Source organism: Vidua chalybeata, chromosome 10 (genome assembly GCF_026979565.1).
Source record: "Vidua chalybeata isolate OUT-0048 chromosome 10, bVidCha1 merged haplotype, whole genome shotgun sequence".
NCBI lineage: Eukaryota > Metazoa > Chordata > Aves > Passeriformes > Viduidae > Vidua > Vidua chalybeata.
Window position 1 is genome coordinate 24,863,565 of NC_071539.1, and position 23,261 is coordinate 24,886,825.

Consider the following 23,261-nt stretch of genomic DNA (forward strand, 5'->3'; position numbering starts at 1 on the left):
TAATTATTATATTAGTTAAATGCAAAATGGAAAGTTATTCTTTCTCTGCATGTGTTGACATTATTATTGGCATGTTGATTTAATGATTGCATAAACTTATGGTATTATTTTGTCTAAGAGGACAATGTGAAAGTACATAATGACCTTCTAACTTCCTACATATTTTTGTTAAGCAACTTCCATGATGTTGTTTGGAGAAAGCTCAGGCATTTTGCCTGTCCCATGAAGCACTTACAGTAATGATGAACAGAAAACAATAATCATAGAAGGATTTAAAATTTCTGCTGGAAATTGATGGTTTTTTCTGCTCTTGATTGCTATTTTGGCAAATGTTTTCAGGGTTGATTTAGAAGTGCTCTTATAAATACATAGGATAGGCATGACTTCATGTATCCTAAATGCTGGTTTACATTTGCACCATCAGCCATTCCTAAGAGGAATGCTCTCGTCCCTCTTTCATGCATATGTATATATGTAATAACTAATATTTGTTGTATGTATAACAGATTTAATTATGCCTTGAACATACTCAGATGTCAGTTTAAAATAGCAGAAGCAGTTTATCTGAAGGGATTTGGAGTAAACTCTTTCACTTAGAGAATGTTTCCCCCGTTTATTTTCCTGAAAGTTGGTTCTTAAGACATCTCTGCCTGCAGAGAAAGGGGAGATTTTGACCAGGAGCTGTCAGACCTGTGAGCCTGACACCTATTTTTCCTCTGTGTTGCTGTTTCTTGCCTTCTTTTGGATATCCTGTATAACACCAGCCACATGAAAACCTGTTGAGAAGCAATTCTGCATGCATTATATAAAGCATGGAAACAAAACACTTCCCTGAGAGCTGTCTGTTGTACAAAAAAACCTGTTAGGATGTTTGTTTTGTTTGTTTGGGCTTGTGCCTGAATACCTGAGTGGTGATGGCCGCCTACAAAAGTGTGTTAACCTGAAAATGAAGCTGAATTGCACGTTCAGAGAACTATGTGACTGAGGTATCCACAGATCAAATCTGGCTCAGATTCCTCGTAATTCACTGCAAATTGTTATTTGTTCACAGATGAAAAATGAGTGTCATTCAACTCAACCTGTTATTTAAAATCATCATTGCTGCAATTCTGGTGTAATTACAATTGCAATAAGTATGTCTGGAGGAACATGAGACTGCAGGTGGCTCAGACTAAGGGTCTGTCCTACCCACTTGTCTTTGGCAATGCCAAAAGAAGATGCCAGAAGAGGGAGAAACACTCCCTCTTTCAGTAACCTGCCCTGCATGTTGATCCCTGCTGTCACTGGGCCATCCTGTGAGTTCTGCTGAACAAAGGGGACTGGCTGTGCTGGGCTGGGGATCACCCATCATTTAGTGAAAAGGGGGCTGGAAAGGGATCTTGTCTTGGGGAGCTCTTGGGCATCATCAACAGGTCAGGTATGCCTCAACATGGCTGAAATTAATTTGAGAAAACCATGGCTTATCTATAGGGATTGGAAGGGTGACACACTCGTTTTTGACTAAAGATGTGTAGGGAGGTACCTGAGCCTAAGGAAAGATATGAAGTTCTGGAATTGCCTGAACCATGGGTATGATCCCTCCTGCCTGGCAGCCCGGCCCTGCAGCTCTCACTGACTGGGGCAGCTCAAACTGAGCCTGAGTAGCCCAGTGTCTTGGTTTGAAAAGACAGGTGTCTGCTGAGGAAGGAAGGAGCCTCCCTTGAAATGGAAAATGTAGACCCCATCCCTCCAAATTATTATAATTTTGAAATTAGGAGGATCTCAGGCAAAGATGTGGGAATAGGAATAACAGTTCTTTATTAGGAAAAATAAAAATACAAATGCAATAGTACAAAAAAAGAAAACAAACCACTGGCAGAGTCAGAACATGCCCTGTCACCTTGTGTGTCAGGGTGGTGGCAGCAGTGCCATTCCATGGTGGCTCAGCCCTCCTGCAGTGCCAGCTGTGCTTCTGCTGGAGCAGGGATCCTGGACAAGGCTGGAGTTTTCCTCTGAAGATCCAGGGCTGGTAGAGATGGGCCTGGGCTTCCTCTGGAAATGCAGTGGAGAAGAAAGCTGCTCCTCTGGGAATGCAGTGGGGCAGAAAGCTGCTCCTCTGGGAATGCAGTGGGGAAGAAAGCTGCTCCTCTGGGAATGCAGTGGGGCAGAAAGCTGCTCCTCTGGGAATGCAGTGGGCAAAGGCTGCTGTGGTGTTCCCAGGTCAGATTGTATCCAGGTAGGAATGCTTGGCTCCTCCCCTGGGCAGAGCCTCTCCCCATGGGATGATGGAATTTTCTCAGCCATGCAGGGACACTCAGTGGCCATGGACAGCAGAGATCTCCTGGAGGGAGGATTGGCTGTGGGAGAGATAAAGAAAAAACTGCCCAGTGAACAGCAGAGAAGTGTCCCAGCTCTGACAGATGGCAGTATAGCACACACCTCCAGCCACACCTTCCAACCCAGGACACCCAGGTAGCCCCTGATGCTGCCTTTGGGCTGCTGTGGCTCACAGGGGGCCAGGGAACATCCCCAGGGGAGGTGCTGGTCCAGCCCTGCTGCTGGGCAAGGCCAGCTGGTGCCACTGGGAGCCAGCTGTGCCAGGGAGCATCAGCAGGGATTGCTGCCCAGGTTTGGGTGAGCCTGTAAGGGTTTCCTTATTTTCTATGTGTTTGTACAATTTCTCTCTGCTACTTTTTGTACTTGATTATTGGACCTATGAAAAACAAACTGGGGAGGGTTTTTCTTTGTTACATTTTCAGCTTGCAGTGATAAAAGAAATTCCAGGAATATTTGGATAATTGCTTTCCCTTAAGAATGGGTATAAATAGTAAACACAATAACAGGCAATATCATTTTGATATACTGTAATTAATTTGAAAAGTGATCAAAATGAAATGTGAATAAAATCTTTTAATTGATTTTGTTACATTATTTTAAAGTCACCTAATTTTTATGAGAGCTCTTAAAGTGGTTCACTTGGATTGGCTCCCAATGGAATTTTCTCTTCATGCTAGATCACTGTAATTAATTATAAAATTTAGCTTAACCTTTGTAGGTTGTCAATGTCTAAAGACAAATGTTACAAGTAACAAAGGCCAGGAAAGATTAGTTCTGAGTCTAGGGGAGATTGTGCAGGAGAAGGGGAGATATCATTTGACCTCTCAGGTGCTGCTGGTATTTTGTTTTGGCTTTATAAATAATAACCACTTCTCTTTTCAGCTGGGTAGATATATATACAGTTAGGGCAAAAATGTTTTGGAAAAAATCCTAACAAAAATAGACAAAGTTGCTCACTTGTGTGTGCTTAAAAGATTCTAGCTCTTGAGATGTACTGGATAGTTTGATACACTGACCAAAGAAGTGAAATTTTTTAAAAGCCAGTGGGAGCAGAAAATAATAGTGCTGTAATTTATGGTAAAAGTTTGTTAGATACAAACTGAGTAGAATTCTTGAAATGCCTGGTGGTCATGTAAAGCATTTATTTTACATTTTTGCAGGAATTCTTGCCTGTTCTCACTGTGAACGAAGGCTGTGTGTGTGCATTCAGATGCAGCTTTGTGGCATGCCCAGGACAGGATATCTCAGCACTCTTTGTTAATGGTGTTATAGAACAGTGCTCCACATCCTCATCATTTGTACTTTTATCTGGGGTAGAATTTGATTCATTTGAAAAACTGCTGCAGAATTTGTCCACTCCCTGTGCCCAGTGTTGGTACCTGAAAGGATCTCTTCTGCCAGTGACAGAACATACAGAACCTTCTTTTTTATGGATTTAAGTTGTGTGGCTTGAATTCTTTGATGTCTAAGTGTGAAGTCTGACACAAGGTTTTTCTGCCCCTGAGAAATTCATAATGCTCTTCTCCTTGGAGGAATCTCTACCCTCTAAGGGTCAACTTCTCTAACTGCCAGATTTCAGAAGATTTGTAGGAAATTAATTTAAATCGAACTATTCAGTAGATTCAAGATGAGAGAGAAGAGAATGCTTCCCTCCTGAGTGAGAGCCAACATATTCCTGTAGGAAAATGAACTAATAATCCCTTAGTTTGCTTATGTATTGCTGAACTCTGCTACCAGCAAAATGCTCCTAATAGGAAACATATTCCATAAGGGAGAGAATATTTAAAAGAAGGCAAAATCAGAGGTTATTTGCTCTCTTGTCTGATTTTGTTCAATAAGATAGAGGCAGTGGCAATGAGCTATGAGCCCTGACTTGCATTTTATTACATGGGCTCCCACTCAGCTTCTGAGCATTGGAAATTAATATTTTACAATTCGCTGGTAGCAGGTGACAGCCACCCCAAGGAGAGGATTCTGTGTTTCCAGAGTAAACTCTGGTTGATGCTTGGACAGCATACAATCACAAATGATACTGGTTGGTTTCTTTTAGTGTGGGTGGTGGAGTGATGCAAGGACATCTGTGACCCTGAGCAAGTGAGAGCTCCTGGTGAACATGCAGGTCTGAAAACTCAGCCCTGATTTCCCCATAATTCAGTGTTTCTCACTTCCTCACTTCACTTCAGACTTGGCAGCTGGAACTTGAATTGGAGCAAACTCCAGTTCTGCAAGTGTTGGTGGCACTTGTGGGGCACAGCAGGGCTGGGGATGTCATTTGGCAGAGGGGTTCTACAGAGCTGGGCTGGGGACAAATCCAGGGACAGAAACCTGCAGGCAGACATGTCAGTGTTTTAATAATAACAACTCAAAGCCCGTCACTGGGAAAATCTTGTCCTTTAAAACACTAATCTTCCCATTACAAAATTAAAGAAAATTACTGTTCTGGACTTGAGAAGGTCTCCTGCTTTAGAGAGATAAGATTCTCTCGGTATCCAGAAGGGCATGACATTTTTTCCCATGTTTGATTATATCAAATATATTAAATATGACCTCAATGTTTAAGGTTACTCAAGCTGTAAGAGTTCAAGAAGATTCTGGATGAGAATTTTTCTATTTGTTTTGTTAAGCCTCTGTAATAATTGTAAATAGTCATTCTTTTAAATAACAAATAGTAAGAGGTCAAAAAATGCATATATATATGATTCTGCGTTTCATTACCAAGAAAAATTCACAGCAGAAAAAATGTAGCTATGGCTAGAAAAAGAGATATTTAAGAGGAATCATTGCTGTGTAAGAAAAAAGCTTTAATATGAGTAAATATGATAGAACTGTGAAACATGATTGCTAATTCAGAAGGTAACAAGGTAGGGGGAATACCAGTTTTTAGCTGTAGATGTTCACTGTTAGAAGATAGAGCTTAAATATCATGGCAGAGAGAAGAAAAATTACAAGAGGGTCCTGCTGTTAACAAAGGATGATTTTCTGTCAGTTTGTAATTTAAGATTGGCAGATTTATTTTAAATTTAAAAATCTGAGAAATGGGCTCAGCCATTCTTTATGTTGATTCCTGATTATTCCTAGTCCTACACCTTGAAATTAGGATAAGAAAAATTAACTAATTTAAAATGAAATTTAAATAAATTTAATTTTAAAATTAATTTTAAATTAATTAATTAAAATTAATTAATTAGAAATTTCAGTCCCCATTTCCAGGTGCACTGATTTTCCTCTGGGTGGGGGTTGATTCAGGAGCTCTGGGTTAAACTGGCACTGCAGTTCTGTGGTGCCCTTAGGATGGCAGGGAATCTCTGTAGCCCTCACTGTTAACACACAGGAAACTTGTTGCAGTAGATTGCAGATGTTGCAGTTCCAGAAGGGACCTTTTTGGGTTTTTTATGGCGTGCTTCACGCTTTTCAATTTGCACAACACTGTCTTATTTTTTATAAATGGTTTTTCATACACAAGTGTTCTCATTTGTGCCAACAGCTTTGTGACTGCTCAAATTAGCTGGTAAAACTCAGGCTCTTCTGTTGTTTTATTTTGCAGGAAAATACTCATGTTGGAGAGATGTGAAAATTAGTCCATATTAAGAAAAAAAAAAAAAAAAAGATAAAAGTCAGATTTCGGTTTAACTCATTTAGAATCTGAAACAAATATGCCAAACAGGGATAACCTCCTAACAGGGGCTGCTGGGACTCCTGGCCTGGGACAAGCTGGGGGAGCTGGGCTGAGAAGAAAGGCACTGAAAGGCCCGTGTGACAAAAGAAGTGTGATTTGCCCTCTTATTTAACAACTTTATTCATAATATAGTAGAATTGGTTAAAATTTTCCACTGAGGAAATATCTTCTTTCAAATATGTGTGGTTTTGCTTGATTTGCAGGAAGCTGTTACTACTGTTTAGAAAGAAAGCCCTGAAGCATAGGTTTGGTATAGGAAATACTAAAACCTGGGCAATCTGAAGAGTCATTTCTATAGTGCCAAAAATTCAAATCAAAATAAACTTGGTGTTTTCAGTTGGATGCTCAAACTGTTGATTCACAACAGAAATGATGACTTCCGTATCTTTGAATCTTCTTTCAGAAAAAACAAAAAAAACTTGGCAGTTCTCCATTGGTCATGTATATGAGAACCACATTGCTTTTGCAAACCACTCTGATTTTAATTGGTAAAACAGTCTCAAATGCATAGTGACAAGATTTGAGGTGTATGTAATTTGAAGACATGAACTTTAGTGACAAGATGAAATCTGAGATGGATTTTGCGGAGACCTTTGCTGGGAATTGGGGTCTGTGTGCTGTAGGGGACCTGGGCAGCCTGGGGTGCAGGGGAGAAAGCATCCTGTGCAGGAATGTGCTTCAGCTGTGTTATACCCTCTGTGCAGCTCTAAAGGGTTCAAAAGGCTTTTTTGTTTCATATTTTCATTTGCACAGAGTGGTTTTTTTTTTTCCTTAGAAGGGACTGAAATGGACGATTTGATTTCCCAAAGCTGTAGTTTAGAACAGCACTGTGCTAGTCCCTGGTGAGACCAGACCAGTGTACACAGTGTGTGGTGTTGAGTGAGGCAACTGGCTCCCACCCTGCTGGAGATGTGTCAGGATTAATCCAGTATGTTCCCATTCCATTGCTGCAGTTTTAGGTTCTTCACAGCATATTACACTGGATTGGGCTGGAAATCAAGCAACTAAAGCTGACATTAACTCTCATGCTTACAGAGCTTCCAGTTTTCCACATTGTTTGCCTGTTTTTTCAGAGGAGAATGTCTTAGCTTCACATAGTTGTGGTTCTCCTGGAGGAAATGGGCTAAGGCAGAGAAAATCGTCCTGTGCTGGTGCTGCCATCTGCTCCATAGTGGTACAAAGGGACAGAAAAGTTACCTGAAGTCATCTGTGGGCTGAAGCACTCAGCAGACTCGTAAGGGTTCTAAGGGTGCAGGAAAGGGCACAGAGCAGGAAGAATCCATCTCACCCTGGCTGGTTACTGTGGGACCTTGAGGAAGGGGTACCAAACCCAGGACTGTGTGGGATGATGGATTCTGTGGGGTTCAGGTCATTGGCAGTACCATGCCCAGAGTAGGATTCCCTTTGTGGTCTCTTCATGGTTGTCTGGGGATTTAAGTGTGGGTAAAACATCACAGATTACTCATTTGTGGATTAGAAAGGGAAGAGACTTGTCTTCCTCTTGTCACTTAAAACTGTTACAGCAAATAAATGTGTCAGGATACACGAGCAGTATCAGATCCACAGTGCAGAAAGGATAAAAACAAGCTTGCTTTTGACTGATGCTAAATCCCTGGGAGGGGCTTCAGGAGGGACAGTGAGGACTGAGTGATGTTACATGGCCTGGTTAAAGGCTGGAAGAATTGGTTATCTGCTGATTACAAGCCCCTTCAAGCTCCAGATAAACTCTGCTCTTTATGCATGAGGCAGATGTTCCACCAAAATCCGTGTACCTTTAAGCTCCAGGTGTGTTTAGATCACAAACAAAGCTTAGCTTGCCAATCAAAGCTTAGCTTGCCAATAAATCAAAGCTTAGCTTGCCAATAGCTCATCAGGCACTACTTCAGCCTTTCCAAGTGTGCTGTAGTCCAGGTTGCCACTGGGAAATCTATGACTGCTGACTTTCTGGTGTTCTTTGCCCTGCCTTGGAATGTGCTCCTTCTTTTGCAAGGCATTTGTTCCCAGCTGCTTGAAGGAATAATCCTTTCACAATGTCCTGTGCTTGAACACAGACAGCAAGGAACAGGCAGACTTTTCTGGGGTAAATCCCTTGTTTTCACTCACATCCTGTTCCACTTTCCCTCCCTTTCTTACAGGTTGATAAAGTGTGTGGACAGCCCAAACAGCACGAAGGGAACCTGTCATCAGCCAATATTGTGCCGGTGAAGGAAGTGACTGGAACCCAGACATTTGTGATGGCTCACACCAGTCTGAACAATAAAAGAAGGTAACCCTAGGCTGCAGTTGCTTTGAAATAAACCCTCGGCCTATAATTTATGCTGTTGGTTCTTTGCACTGTTTAAGCCAAAGCCACAGCTCTGTTACCTCCTCTGTGTGCTCACACAGGTGACTCTGTGGTCACATTTTGGGTCTCTCCAAGAAAAGCCAGGCTTGGTATCATTGCTTAACCAACACCAAGGTGTTAATTATTTCCAGAATCTTTCAGTGAAAATGGTGAAACCTTTTCCTCGACAAAGTCTGAGGAAACTGATTTCCACAACTGAGTCTAAAGTACTTAAAATGTAACTGCCCAAGTCTGTAAGGACATGAGCTTATCCAGGGGCTGAAGTGGGAAGGAGGAAGGGGTGAAAAGGAAAGCTTCATTGCCCTGACACCAAGTCAGTCCCTGATTCCACTGGACTGGGCAGGAGTGATTAGATCCTTTGGAATCTCATTGATTGGTTACATAACAAAGAGCTGAAGGAGTTTTTTAGGCTTCTTGTGTCCATCTTGGCTCCTGTTCTTCAGCTGTGCCCCATCTGAGACACCTGCAGCTGAGTACTGCCACTGGCCTGGACAGGAGTGTCCCTGCTCCCAGATCTCCTGAGATTTTCTGTCACTTTACCTTGTGTAGTTCCTGAGTTGGCTTTCTGTGCATTCTAGGAGAGGATGTTTTTGCAATCCCACTCACAATACACAAGCAGATGTCAGAGCAAACTGCCCATAAACACCCAGTGCCTATTTCTGGCTGGCACCTTCTCCTCTGTAGGAGCAGAGTTATTCTGGGACTAGCCCCATCAGTGGAGTTGTGCTGGGGTTACCTCTGTCCAAAAGCAGCATCTAAACTGCCCAGGCAGTCCATGTGTATCTCTGTTGGATAAGTGGATGGCTGGAGCAATGTTAAAATTGTTAAATGTTAAAATTCCCACAGCCTGGGTTCTGGCATTTCACTTGTTTCACTTGAGATTTTTATCCATTTCTGTTCTAATTCTCAGCTGCATGAATGGAACAAATGCTGTTTTAAAAGATAAAAGTAATAACAGCAAGTGAAGTTTTTTGAGTGATAGTGATAATTTTTTAACCTTTTGTAATTTAAAGGCAAACCATAATAGTTTGTGCTAGTGCTTGGAGTTAATCATTTTTTACCATGCAAATCAGAAAAAAGGAGCATTGCAGAAATTAAATTAATAACTTCAGCAGTAAAAATTCAAAGAACAGTTGTAGTATAATTATTGAAATAGACTTTTAACAGCACAGAGCCCTGGGCCATCTTCTGTGTAACTCACTGACTTGGCTGGAGTTCAACACTGGCAGCCCAAAAGGCAGAATTGCCAACCTGCCAACAGGTGATCTCTTAAAAAGTCGCAGATTTGTGTCTTCAGTGGCATGAAAGCTGCTCTTTCTCACCTATGATCTGCTTGCTCCCCTTCCCAACCATCTAGAATTATTTGGATATTGACCTTTTAAAATGTAAGGCTTGTAGATGGAATAGAAAATAAACTAATGCACTCTAAATTAGACAGTTTGCTAGAATTGGTCTGCACACTGAAAATTAATTTATCCAAAAAATCTAAGTCCCTGCTTATATAATTAGCATGAAAAATTACTGAATTACAGTGTTGATAGGTATTGTGGAGAGCCTGTGCACCAAAAATGAATGATGGAAATATGCCATAAATAGTAAGAAGTGGAAAATCTGAAGCTATTCTCCACAACTTCCTATAAAACACATTGCCTGAAGCTTGTACTTCTGCTTCTTGGAAACAATGGTGAAACCATAGAGTGAAAGACAGTGGTTGGCTGCATCATTGTGTTGTTCATTCTCCATCATTTAATCACATATGATATCAATAAAAAATCAATTTAAGGTAATAAAAATCTGTAATATATGGGTTAAATAATTTCTGCAGTGGGTTGTGTAAAATGCACTTACAGTGACAGAAAATTGCTACAGGGGAACCAGATGATGAGAGTAACGACATTAATCTTTCGTGAAGCCTCTCCTTCTGGTGATTTTGAGAGAGGGAGAGCAGTAATGTGTTAGCTGTTGTCAGTTCAGGTGCAAGGTCACCCTGGCCCTGCCGAGTCTGTCTGAAGGTCTGGATCATAGACGTCCTTCCAAATGATCCTTTCATTCAAGGGGAGGCTGGAACATGACTCCAGCCTTGTAGGGTAAGGAAGGAAAAAGAGAAGGAATGAGCCAACACTCTCCAAGTAAACAGAAAAGCTGTGGCTTGTTCCCTTATGTGTCAGAGCATTCCCGAGCTCAGAGAGAAGAACCTCTGTGGTTGTTGGCACATCTGGAGGAGAAACCACAACCAAGTGGCCTCTCCTGTCTCGTGTACAACCTGCTCAGAGGTGCCAGACAGCTGCAGATGGATGCTTCCTCCAGAGGTGCTAAGTCTCTTCTAGGCCATGTAAACAATCAGGTTCCTTTTCCAAGGAGTTGGAGAACCTCTGGTTTCAGCTGTGGAGCAGAGCCAGGGCTGCTGTTGCAGGACAAGTGGGGTTGTTCAGTGGTGTCCCTTGGCCTGACCTGGTTCTTCAGGGGGAGGTGTTTGGGGTCTGGTTGAAGCCAGCCCTCCTCACCCTTCACTGTTCTGCAGAGCCAGATCTGTAAGGTCCCTGAATGCACAGAGCAGCTGGATCCTCTTTTGCAGTAGTTAAACCCTTTTCTTCTCCTCTTAATCTCATGAGTTCCTGGGAGATTTTCCATCTCTCTTGATTTTACTCTGCATTCCATTCCTGCATATTTTTTGTTATGCATCACTTAAGTGTCAGGGACAATAATGAAAGAAGCTGAAACTTGAATAAATGTTGCATGATCTTGCAAGAAACCATTTCCTGTGATTAAACTGGAAAGCATAAAATTGATTATTATTTTTTTTACCATTACACAATCATAGTCAGGGATTAACTGAAACTGGCAGCGTTGCTGCTGTAGTCATTTTTTAATGTGGAGGTTACTATAACATGTAATAGAGATGACAAGAAAATTGAAACCATATGATGGTACAGGGAATGGAAATGGCATGTGCAGAATCTCAGTAAATTGGAATGTTGTTGCTGAGTTCAGCACAAAGAACTGTTCTGGTCAGGTCTGGTCTCCCAGCAAAGTGGAATACCTGCCTTTAGCATCTCTGCTCCATGGAACATTTCAAACCACCAAACACAGACTGCTTGCAGAGCTGTGTATAAAACATGTTTAACAAAGAACTACAACATATTAGGTCCCTGACTGGCGAAAGAAGGCTTTGAAATTATATTTTGTTGGGATTTCTTTATGCCATGAATTTACAGATTTCTTATATATCTTAAAATCAACAATTTAGGAATTCCTTTGGGAATGTTTGAAGTCAATTATATCTATTTCATTTGAAATAAACTATCTGTTGGGTCACACATCACATGATTTTATTAACATTTAAGTAATAAAGTGCTAGTACAAACCAGGTTATTAATGTCAGATGTACATGAACTATTGGCCAGGGCTGAAGTTTCAGCTGATCCAGATTTTCCCTGTTAGAAATTTTCATTTGTTTTTTTTGAGTGGCTGTGTTGGAATTTTGGAATTCCTGCAGGCAGGTGTCACTCACCTGATGGCCAGTGCAGGTCCCTCCTGCCCTGTGGCCCCTCCTGCCATCAGCTGCCAGAGCTATGATGGCAAAGCTGCATCCTCTGTGTGTCCTCAGGCTGCTCTCTCCAGTAAGAACACTAAATAATCACCAGGGTTATTTCCACATTTCTTCCTCCACTATAGCCTGAAAGCCTGTATCTCCAGTTTTACAGAGTTGGGTGTTTTTTCAGTGGTGCAATCTCAGAACAGCAAAAAATATTTGTATTTATATTATTTATTAACAGGCAGTAAATTGCTCATTGTACCAGAACATGAATGCTGCTGGTTTGTATCCCCCTTCCCGTGGTTCTCATCCTAAACTGTTTGCCATTGTTTTCTTGTACAGCTTCATGTATTTACAGTCCTTCCATTTGGGATCAGTTACACTTAATTTAAGTACCACTGAATTTATTTTCAGCTTTCTGTTGCGTGCGCTGCAGTTGTAATTCTGCTCTTACTTGAAAATGATTGAGACAAATAGTCTCAGTTATACTTTTTTCCAATGTTGAATTGACATTTTGATTGCATATATACTTGGCAAAAATCTCATGATAATTTTCCTCCTTATTTATTTTCTTATATTTTCCTGTGCATGTGCTTGATGACCTTTTTTTCAAGTAATTTTTACTTTTCTCTTTTGTTTTTCATTTCTTTTCCTCATTTGCCTGAATTCCTGTTTCTTCCCTGCTCCCCAACCTATCCTGATTGATGCTTATTCTCCCTGGCCTGTTCCAGTTCTCTGCCTCTGAAAGCTTCAAAGAATGACAAATCAAGAAGTTTGAAAAAAATCTCTCGGTAAGAATGAAAACAAGGTGACATCCTTTATTGTCTCTTCACCTAGCTCATCTCCAGCTGTAATCTAGGAGCTGGAACAGTTTTGATTGCTGCTTTTACATTGTGGGGCACTGGGAAATGCTACATTTTCTCCCCTAGTGTGTTTAGTTTTCTAGTGATGAAAAGTAAATATTTGCACTCAGTAAGACTGAGAGTTGGAACAGAGAATTGTGCATTTGCTCAGATACTGCTTTGAAATGTCAGAGCCCCATTCTGCTGAGAAGGCAAAGGAGTTTAAACCTCTAGGGGTGAGCTGAGTCAGGCAAGCTTTAGGCTCTTAAAAGGGTGCTGGTTTCCTCTTTCAAAGAAGACTCTGATTTAGAACCTGTAAAATCTTTGGCATCTATGTTTCCTTTTGGAACTGATCCTCTCAGGTTGTTCTGGCTGGGCCTGGCTTTACTCTAGAAATACTCAGAGCTCATATTTGTAAGTTGGTACTCAAGAGGTAGAAATGCTGATTACCTCTTTGTAAGCCCCCAAATTCCTGCTTTTTTTCTTTGCTTTAAATCCCAGCTTTCCTGCTCTGTTAGGCTAAGTTAGTTTCTTAGGAACATGTGATGACTGATTTATCTAGAACAAGGTTTCATCACAGAAGGTAAATGGGATGGTTAAACACTTTTGAGAAAGTATAAATAAGGTATAAAGATAGCTGAGGGGAGAGATGGCAGGGATAGATATTTCCCGTGGGCTTGGATGTTGTTTGAAGCACTGTTGCTGCTGAGGAGAGATAAATCCTGACTGGTTTGTGCCGAGCTCCATCCAGCTGTACCCCAGGCACCTCTCCAGTGCCTGCCAGGCTGAATCACCACAAACCAGAACGGGTCCTTAGGGCTGCCCAGTGGGGCTCTGAGACAAGCACAGAGCTCAGTGATAGCTTTAGCTCAGTCTGTGTCCTGAATCTTGTTACATACCAAACAGGGGGTTCTAAAGCAGTGCAGCGGGGTAATTTCTCATTCTGATATCCTCTCAATTGTGTGCTAAAGTTGTTAGTTTGTTTTTATGGCTACCTCAGCCAGGTATATATTATAAACAGATTATAAAAGGGGCAGCAGTTTGCCCTCAAGGCATTTTTTTCATACACAGTCATCAGAAATGCACTGTCTGTACTGGCCATGCCTTTTATGATGATGTTTTCTCAATGTTTTTTAATCTGTTTATAAAGAGTAGGTGTAGCCTTTTTTCAGATTTAGTGAGAGACACATTAACACCATGTGTTAAAAGCACCCTTTATGTGTGTAATTATGTGTATTGGCACTGGACTAAGTAAAATTGGATGTTCTATAAGGAGTAAAAATACACTAGAAGCAGAAATTAATTCAGTTTACTTATTTTCTAAAGCCTTGATGTGATGGAGGGTTGGGCTGGCAGGGGTTTTATTAAGTGCTGAGTTGCTGTTGTGTTGTTGAATGTGTTCTTCCTGCATTGCAGAGAGTTCATCAGTTACATGAAGCGGTCCCGAACCTTTTATGCCTCCATAGCAGAAAGGCTTTGTGATGGAGACCTGGTGATGAGAGACAGCTCGACCTGCTGGAATGGAGAGGATGTTGTAGAAAGGTAAAGTTACAAGTTAAAATTTGCTGGCATGGTATAGTGGTTTTGGATGACCAGTTTTTAGATTTCCCAGCCAATGCAGCAATGACTGTGGTGAGTTCAGTGCTGGCCAATCACCAGTGCACTCACTTCTGCTGGGAGATAAGGTTAGGAGAAAAGCAAAGCAGGCTCAAAGCTTTGAAAGGGTATAAAGAAAATTTTAATAACGGTAACTAAAAGAAAAAAAAAGTAGTAAGAATCAAAACAAACCCTTCAGAACACTTCTCCTCCCCCACAGCTTCCTAAATTACTCCCACACAAAACCAGGACAAGTGGTGAAAAAAGGTGTCTTCACAACCTGCTGATGGTTCAGCAGCATTCTAAGACACTGCTGTAGATGCTCTGTAGGGTGAAAAGACCTTTCCAGTTTCTCGGCTAATTTTTTCCCCTCTGTATTTTATCAGTGTCTTTCCCGTCACCCTTCAGACTCTAAACTGGAATACACACTTGCATTTCCACGAGCTAAACTTGGTGCTGTCATTTTTCTATTCTCTGTAACATGAGGCAGCATCACCCTGAGGAGAAAAGAGATGTTTAGAACAAAACTCTATCTTTACTATCACTGTCAAAGTATACATCAGTTTTTGCAGTGAGAGCTGCTTGGAAATGTGCCAGTGAATGTTCTCCAAAAATTTCTTTTTGTCAAAACAGAGAAGTTCCATGGGATTGTGTTTGCTTTCTTGAGATTTCATTTTGAAGTAGATTTTGTGGTCTGTAGCAGTTACAAAAGATAAAGTTCTAATGTTCTATTTTCTTGCTTTAAAACAATTTTCATGGTCCCAATTTTTTTTGTTGGAACTTACTGAATAATTCCAACATGGAACAAAGATGTGACACTTACTGTCCATCCCATTCATGGGGGTTCTGACTCCTACACAGCTCTGCTGAGTTTTCTCATGTGGAAATAACTTCAGCTTAATTACATGCAAGCTGTTTGGAGATAAATGCATGTCTAACACATCCAAAAATAACTTCAATATTTCAATATACATTGTCATTACAAATTAATTGTAGGGCATATGTTTGTTGGGCATATTGTAGGGCATATCTTCTTTGAAGATTTTGGCAACAAAGCAATGTTTCAAATACTGATGTGTAGTGATTGCAATACTGGTTGAAGTTTTTACTGTAAAAGTAATGGAGAGGAAACAGGAAGAATATCAGTATTTCTAATCAGTATTTCCATATCAGAATCTCTTTTGCTTGTGATGTGCTGCTGGATGCACAGTTAACTTTTAGAACAAACAGCTTTCTGGCCGAAAGAAAAACAAGAAAAGCCAAACAAACAAAACCAAATCTTTTCTGTATCAGTTTCCTGGGGAAGAAGAAAAAAGTTACTTTTAATTTTTATCTTTGTTCTAAAAAAGCCCAAACCACTCAAATTGCTGATACACATGTTTTAGAAAGGCATGAAGGGGAAAGCTGTTGTTACTTTGTCAGTCTGTAACTTTCCCAGAACTGGAGACGCATGAAAAAGTTTCAAGTTTGAAAGGGATGGGAAACTGGGGAAAGTAGCAGGGAAAAGACTAACAAAATCCCTCATATGTTAAATTACAAATTAAAAACAAAGGAAAAAGGAAACCTAAACAACCTACCCCCAAAGCTGACAGCAGCAAAAAACCCAACTCCACCACCAAACCTAGATATGTGTCTGTAGTTAACATATCAAATGGGCAAAATGGAAAACAAAAAGGTAAAATTCATGTGTTTGATCAGAGAGCTATAGATAGGTAGCTAAATAATATAAAATATAATAATATATAAATATATTCTCTCCCAGTATTGATTGCCTTAAGAGGAGGGGACTTTGTGGGCAGCCTGCAGTGCCACACAGCAGCACACACACGTCTCCTGCCTCCTGGCACATTCTGCTCCTTTCTGTTTTCTAGGCTGGGCTTGGCACAGCCCTCCTCACATGGCACATAAACCTGCCCTGGTGATGCCTGAAGATGCATTCCTCTTTGCTCTTCCTCTCCTCCCAGGGCATTAAATATCAGCAGTAGCAAGCAGCTCTGAGCTCAAAGTAGAGCCTTTTTATTGCCTGTGGATCAGCAAATGGATCACCCCGATGGGTGTGGTGAACTGGAGTTTAGGGTTACTGGGGCTGTGGAGCTGGCACTGCTGCGGCTCCTGTCTCCTCCACACTCCTTGCATTTCATGCTGCTGCTGGAAGGCTGAGCATTATTTATGCTCTGTGCTAACTGGCACGCCAGCTCTTTAGGAAAAACAAAGTCAAGCTTTAAAAACAATTTGACACACAAATGCAGCCTGAAGCAATATGAAATTAATACTCAGAAATGAGAAAGAATTCATTCAGTTGGTAGAGAGGGCACTTGAGGTCTGATAAACAGGATTAGAGTTTTACCTTTTTATTTTAGTTTAGTTCTTTGGATTGGGTTTTGTCGTGTTTAAATCATTGCATTTGCAGGAAAAAGAAGTTTGAGCTGCCAGTTAAATACACCATAGAAAGAGATTCCCACTGCTTTGAGACTGCCTCTGGCCTGCTCTTCAGAGAACAGGAAGAGATGGCTTTGCTAGGAATTCTCCAGTGTCAGTTCAGGACAAAATTAGAAATACTTGCACTGGGAGTACTTTCTTTGTCTTAATTGCTCTTTTGAGCATCTTGTTCCTGAAGCAAGACTTCATGTAAGAAATCATCTATGCACTGATGAATGGTCTCAGCTTAATGATTGTTGAGCTACAGCCATTTTTAACTTGGATCCTACACAGAATTGTTGGATCACAAGATCAAACTTTGATTTATTTGGAGTGAAGAAAGAAACACCATTCTGAAAATCACTCTAGAGAGTTCTGTGTTTGTTGCCTCTCCATTTCAAGAAGACATTTCCTAAGTTTCCAAATGAAATGGTCATGTTCTTAATGCCAGTTAGCTTGACCTGAAATATCATTGTTGATGGTAGAAGTAGAAATATTCTGCTGGTCAGACACAGCTTCCCATTGCACAGGTGTCTCCTCAGGTGTGCATTGGGTGCATTTTAGTAGAATGGGTTGCTCTGAATGTGGCAGACTTCAGGTTGGTGTTGTAGAAACATTTGAAGTCCTCATTCCCCTTTCTCTGTACCTGCTGTGGTTCTGTAGTGCTTGAGGAGTTCAAGGGTATAAATACACACTCCTGTCACTGCAGAGTGCAGGTTTGATGTGTAGTACCCTGATTTGGTGGGGGACAGGGGAGGAGATATTTTACAGCAATTATTTTTCCACTTGGAGTCCCTTTTTCAGGGAACTTCAGGTGGAGGGTTAAAAACTTGGACATATAAATGGTTTTTAAACCAGGTTACCTGGAACAGAAAAGAAGGATGTTTTGTAACAGCCTAATGGGGATCCACACTTCTTTTCCTTCCTTCTCTCCTTTGTTCCTTAGCTTGTTTATTTTGGTATTTTGCACTGAGTGGGGGATTAGGGGACAACTGTCCATGAGCTTGAACAGATCATGTCGTGGGTTGTTCGGCTCTCAGGGCCTGTGAGAGCTGGCTGAGGAAGGAAGTGGCAAATCATAGTGACTTTTTCTCAAAATGTATTCCTTTAGAGACTCTCAGTTTTTATGAGTTTAGCACTTTCATTGTCCCCTTTGTCATTTCCTTAGGCTCTAGCAAGCAGCCATCTGGATGTGGAAAACAGAGACAGTCATTTAGCCGTAGCTTACTTAAAGCATGTTTAACTTCTGCTGTTCTCATGCCATCAGTGTAAACAATTTCTGGAGATCTGCTTGTGACTGTAAACTGCAAAATGCTATCTCTTTTTGCAGTGTTTTTCAGGTTTTAGGGTATTTTCCAGGACTTGGGATGTTCTGATGGTTTTTGTTCCTTTCTTCTTTTTAGTTAGTACTGTTCCTGTAGTGTGTCCAGGCAATTGGAATGGATGGGTTAGGTCAGTAGCTGAAAAGCATTTCTGTAAATGCAAATGGACATTTGGCTTGCAAAGGCATTTTTTTGACACTGCAGCACTCAAAATTTTCCTTCATGTTGAGGGACTTGAACACAAATAATTACTACTTGATTTCAGAGTTTCTTCAGATTTGGTACCTACTCAGTGTTTACTTTACTCCTTTGAGCAGAATTCATGAAAGAATAAATCTTGTCATCCAATCACCAGGTTGCTCCAGTGGGACAGTATTTTGCAGATGCAATGTAACAGGGACTAATTTGATACTATCATTGTATCTCTTTTATTCTGGCAAGTTTGGGATATTTTTTACTGCATAAGGAGTGATGGGCAGGTACTCTTTCTTTAGTATGCTATTTTTTTTTTTTTATTCAGAAGGAAAGAACAGCCCTTATGTAGTCAGAAAACTGAAACTTTCCAATTAAAATACTACAGTATAAAAATGGCTTTATCCTAAAATGGTTTTAAAATACTACAGTATTAAAATAGTCCAAGATAAAGTTTATTTTCTTGTGCAGAGTTCAACAGAGTGACTTTGAACCTGTTCCTCTTAGGAAAGGTCACACTCAAAGTCCAATTGAAAAGATAGAAAGTGAAAGTCTTATCTGATCCTACAGTCTGTCTTATCCAATGATTCTTCCTGGAGGGAAGTACAATTCATTTTCTTTCATTTGCAATGGGTATGCAATGCAGCAATGCAAACAAGAGGGATAAATCCTATCAAGGCCTGGAGATATTAGGCTGAAAACGTATTCTTCAGAATCTCAGTTAAATGAGGTATCAGTGAGAGTGTTTTTAATACTGATACACCTAATCCTTTCTCCTAAAACTATAGGGTAGGATTGGAAGTGTGGTGCCTTGGTCTGTTGGATGAAAAGGATTCCTATATGATGTTTGGATTTTGGTATTTTTCAGGACATTGAATGTTTGATATTATTTCAGGTTGAAATTGGAGACTTAAAAGTAGCAGTGTATTTTAAAAAAGTACTTGGAAGTGAATTTTCTCATTTTCTTTTCCTTGTCCTGGGTCCCAGAAGTGATGAAAACATCACATTTGTAGACTCTGTGGGATGAGCAGGTCAATGGAAAAAAACCCTGCATTAAATTCTGTGGACTTTGAAGCAGGAATCCATCAGTGTTGAAACATAGCTGATCAAATAATAAATTTTACATTTTTCAAACAGAAGGGAATTATGTGAGGAAGGTGTTGCTGAGATAAAACCTGTAGTTGCTTAAATGCAAATCTTTTAGTGGAAATGCAAAAAAAACATCTCTGCATAGTTGTCCAGCCTTCCTCCCACCTTGGTGCCTTGTTCAGTGGAATCTCTCTCTGTGTGAAATAATTTCAGTATATGTTGAAATACATATCTGTATCTAGATACACATATATACATATACACATATACACATATACATACATACATACATATTTATATATATTTTGGTGCAAGCTTCTCTGTAACAGTTCCTGCTTTCCTGACAGATGTTTTTTTGAGACAGAGAAGTAGAAATGAGTGGAAATGGGAACTGGATGGGAGTACTGGTATTAACTGAACTGGGAAATATATACACACACACACACACACACACACCCGTGGCAATTTGATGCAGGTTTTACTGTGCTAGCAGGATAATCTTGCTGTAAACTGTCATAAAGTTAAATTAGGCCTTGGGATTGGTTTTATTTGTGTTACAGACACTTTGTATCTAAAGGGTGGAGGAGCAATCTTTTTCTGCTACTCTCCAAGCCTTAAGTGCCAAAAGACACAAAATAATCTCCTTTTTGCTGGTTTGTATTCCTTGCTGGGAAAATATCTTTGGTCTAGTGTGATGTGTGTGTGATTTAACACATCCAGCTGCAGACAACTTCTTAGGGAAATTTCTGTGGCAAGGTGGGGTAGACTCCAGATTTGGAGCTGGAATCAGGGAGAGGCATTTTATTTTTTTTTTTTTTAGCTGCTTTTCACTGGAAACATGTAGATTCATCGAAATGGGGAAAAAATTAATCTGGATTCTGTCTTGGAAGGCTGAAGAGTGTCCCAGATTGCCAGGAAACCTGTTGTGCTGTGGGGAGATTGTCACTCTGTGCTGCTGGAGCTGCTCTGGGTGTGAGGGATAAAATGAGGGATAAAACATTTCCCACCCCACTGAAGGGTGCATAGTGTGCAGCTCTGCACTTGGGGCTGCCTGGGCTATAAATCTCACCTTTGATAAGGGAGAGTGTGGGGTGGGGTGGCCTTGTTCTCCTGTGTGAAAGCTTTTGTGTTTTCCCAGCACAGAACAGGTAAACCTCTGAAATGCTGATATTTTTGGCAGAACAAACCCCACACTGCTGCCTCTGCAGCCCCAAAGTGACCTCCTAGTGACACGGGGTTATCTCAGAGTGTTTGCTGACTGCAGTAGATTCAGAGCCGTGCCTTGTGGTTACAGGCAGATTTGCCTGATCAGATGAGTAGACACAAAGACAGCTTGACAAACGTTAAGTATCATTTAAAAGTGGTTTAATGTATACATTGTTTATCCCACAGCCTCTCCATGTGATTGATAGAAACCCCTCTGGCTGGCTCTGTCCCTGCCTGGTGTGTACTTTCACTGACCTCCCCAGTAATGCTTTTTAAAACCAGCTTTTCTGTGCTGGGACTTGGTGGTTTACACACAGCCACAGACATAACCCAGTGGATTGATGGGAATAAAGAAAATGAGGAGCTTTGATGGATGTTTTGCCTTGCTCAGCTGATGAGTCGAACCTGAACCTCCCCTCTGTGGGAAATAAATTTGTAAAGAATTCTTAAAGTTTGAAAGAAAGTTTACATGCAAATACATTTGCATACAAATACAGGGGTAATTTTAGGTGATTGCTTTAAGGTATTTACAGCATGGTGTGGCAAAAGCTGATAGGTCAAGAAATGTTTATAATGTACTGTAATTAGGAAATAGTTGGTTTCTGATTGTGATGATGTGAATTATAACATCTGTATTGTCTCATCCTTCACATTAGACTGAAAATGGAATAAAAGTTTTTAAAGCACCTCTCAGTTGCCCCATCTCTGAGTCAGAAAAGGGTTCAATCCAACACCCCTGCTCTGTCCAGACAGCCTCTTGCCAGCTCAGTTGAGTGCTGAGGGTGAACTGAGATCATATTTTCAAAGTATTTTCTCACCCACAGTGCTGCCAGAGATCTTGGCCCAGTAAGATCTGTTAATAACCCAGTAGCTCTTTGCATTGATCAGTTAACAAACAGAAATGGCACCCAACTTGTCAAAGTGATTGCTGCAAGTATTTCACCACTTAGGAACTGTCTGGCTCATCTCTGTGTTATTCAGAATAAAAAAATACAAATATCTGAAATTGCCAACACCATTTTTTTACTAGATTTAAATTAATTTCTTACAATGCTTAAGTAGGCAATGTTATGTCTTTCTCAGTTCTCTGCTGCACTTATTTCCTTCTTGACCTGGATTTGTGTTTCTTTGTGTCTTTGCTTTACTTGGTGTAGGAATAATTCTGATTGTAGAGGAGTTGCTGGCAGCCCTGCTCACTTGAGCTTTGATTTGATGAGGGGGGGGAACACAGTGTGCAAACATCTCAGTGTCTTTATTGGCAGCACTTATTGTAGAAACATTTGAAATGCTCTTGAAAGCTGGTGCTGGAAAAGCAAATTTGAGCAGGATGAAAACTTTTCAAAGCTGGCTTTGAAAACCAACAAAACCCCCCAAATATCTTATTTTCCAGGCCAAAAGGCACCACATGAGCTTTCCTGAATATTAAAGAATTCTCAAGACTGTTGGTAAATTTACTTCATTCTTTGAGCAGAATGTTGTCAAGTAATTATCTGTAGAAGAGTTTACTGCTTTGTCAACTCTTCTGACATAAATGTTGTCCTTTAATTAGAATAAATGCAATTAAATACTGAAGTGCATGTTGGATAAATGTGAAAAATCAGAAGTCTTTTTTTGATGAAAATTGGTCCAATATTGCAGATAGTTTAGGAGGCTCTGACAAACTTCATGACCTGAAGAGACAGAGTTGGTGATAAAAGCCCATCTCCGACATGCCTGTGATTTTTCACTTATTGCAATAATGCAATTCCAAAGCATATTTTAAATAAAAAATAAATAGTCGAGAGTGAATTGTTAAAACTCTCAACTGAACAGAGGATTTAACTTTGCCTTTCAGCTAATGGATTCACCCTTGGACAAATTCGTTTCACAGTCAATAATATAATGTGGCAGTGGTCTGGATTGTGACTTCATAATTTTCCCAGGCTCATTTTCCAGATAATAATTAAGTTATTTATAAACACATTTATTTACAGATAATATTTATCTATAAATACTCAGTTATTATTTCTGTTCATACCCAGCACTTGGCAGTTTACTTCCACTGAAGAATTTGGGGCATGATTTGAACAATGTGTTTGTGGAAACTTAATGTAAAAAAGGCAAATCATCACTTCTGTTTTTAATAAGTATACTATTTCCGTATAGAGAAATTTAAAGCAAGTTATGTATTCATTACCCAGCTATGGGAGTCTTTTCGAATTCCTTGTACTAAACTGCTTGGGACAAACACTGTAAGTTAACTTGAAAAATACAATGTTCAATGTTAGCCTCTAACCTTGGCAGGCTCTTTGTCTAAAATCAGAATTTCACCTGGTTTACTTCAAGAACATAGAAATAGACTTGAGTTTCCAGATTCAGGATCAGCAGGCTTATTCCAAGGAAATGCATTTCAAATGTTACCCCTGAAGTACTGAGGAAATTCAGTGTTTGTATTGGGATTTTGAGTCCACATCAGGAGGTTGAGTTTCACTAAGGAGAACCAGCAGACCTTCCAGTATCTTAAATGTCTGTGGTGGAGTCGTGATGGGGAGTCTTCATCATTGAATTGGAAAATGCTTTGGCTAAAGCAAGACAAAAAGGGATAAACTGCTGCAAAAGCACCTGGGGCCAAAGCAAAACCAACTGCAGTTTTATTTTCTGTTTTTGCAGAGGCGGGACAGGTGAGCATAGTTAGTGGGTTGTAGCGCACCACCATGGTTACTGCAGGATTTTTCATATCTTCTCA

At 40.4% G+C, this 23,261-nt stretch overlaps 1 protein-coding gene across 6 annotated transcripts in view; it reads left to right on the forward strand.

Moving 5' to 3' along the window:
* LOC128793205 (glypican-5-like) overlaps nt 1-23,261 on the forward strand; it is a 434,089-nt gene that overhangs the window by 181,780 nt on the left and 229,048 nt on the right. For 5 of the 6 annotated variants that reach the window (XM_053952307.1, XM_053952309.1, XM_053952306.1 and 2 more), the window contains exons 4-6: nt 8,128-8,258; nt 12,603-12,662; nt 14,130-14,255. In XM_053952307.1, coding sequence (XP_053808282.1) covers nt 8,128-8,258; nt 12,603-12,662; nt 14,130-14,255 — 317 coding nt within the window. The remainder of the gene's footprint in view (nt 1-8,127; nt 8,259-12,602; nt 12,663-14,129; nt 14,256-23,261) is intronic. The other variant, XM_053952305.1, reaches the window with a different exon arrangement.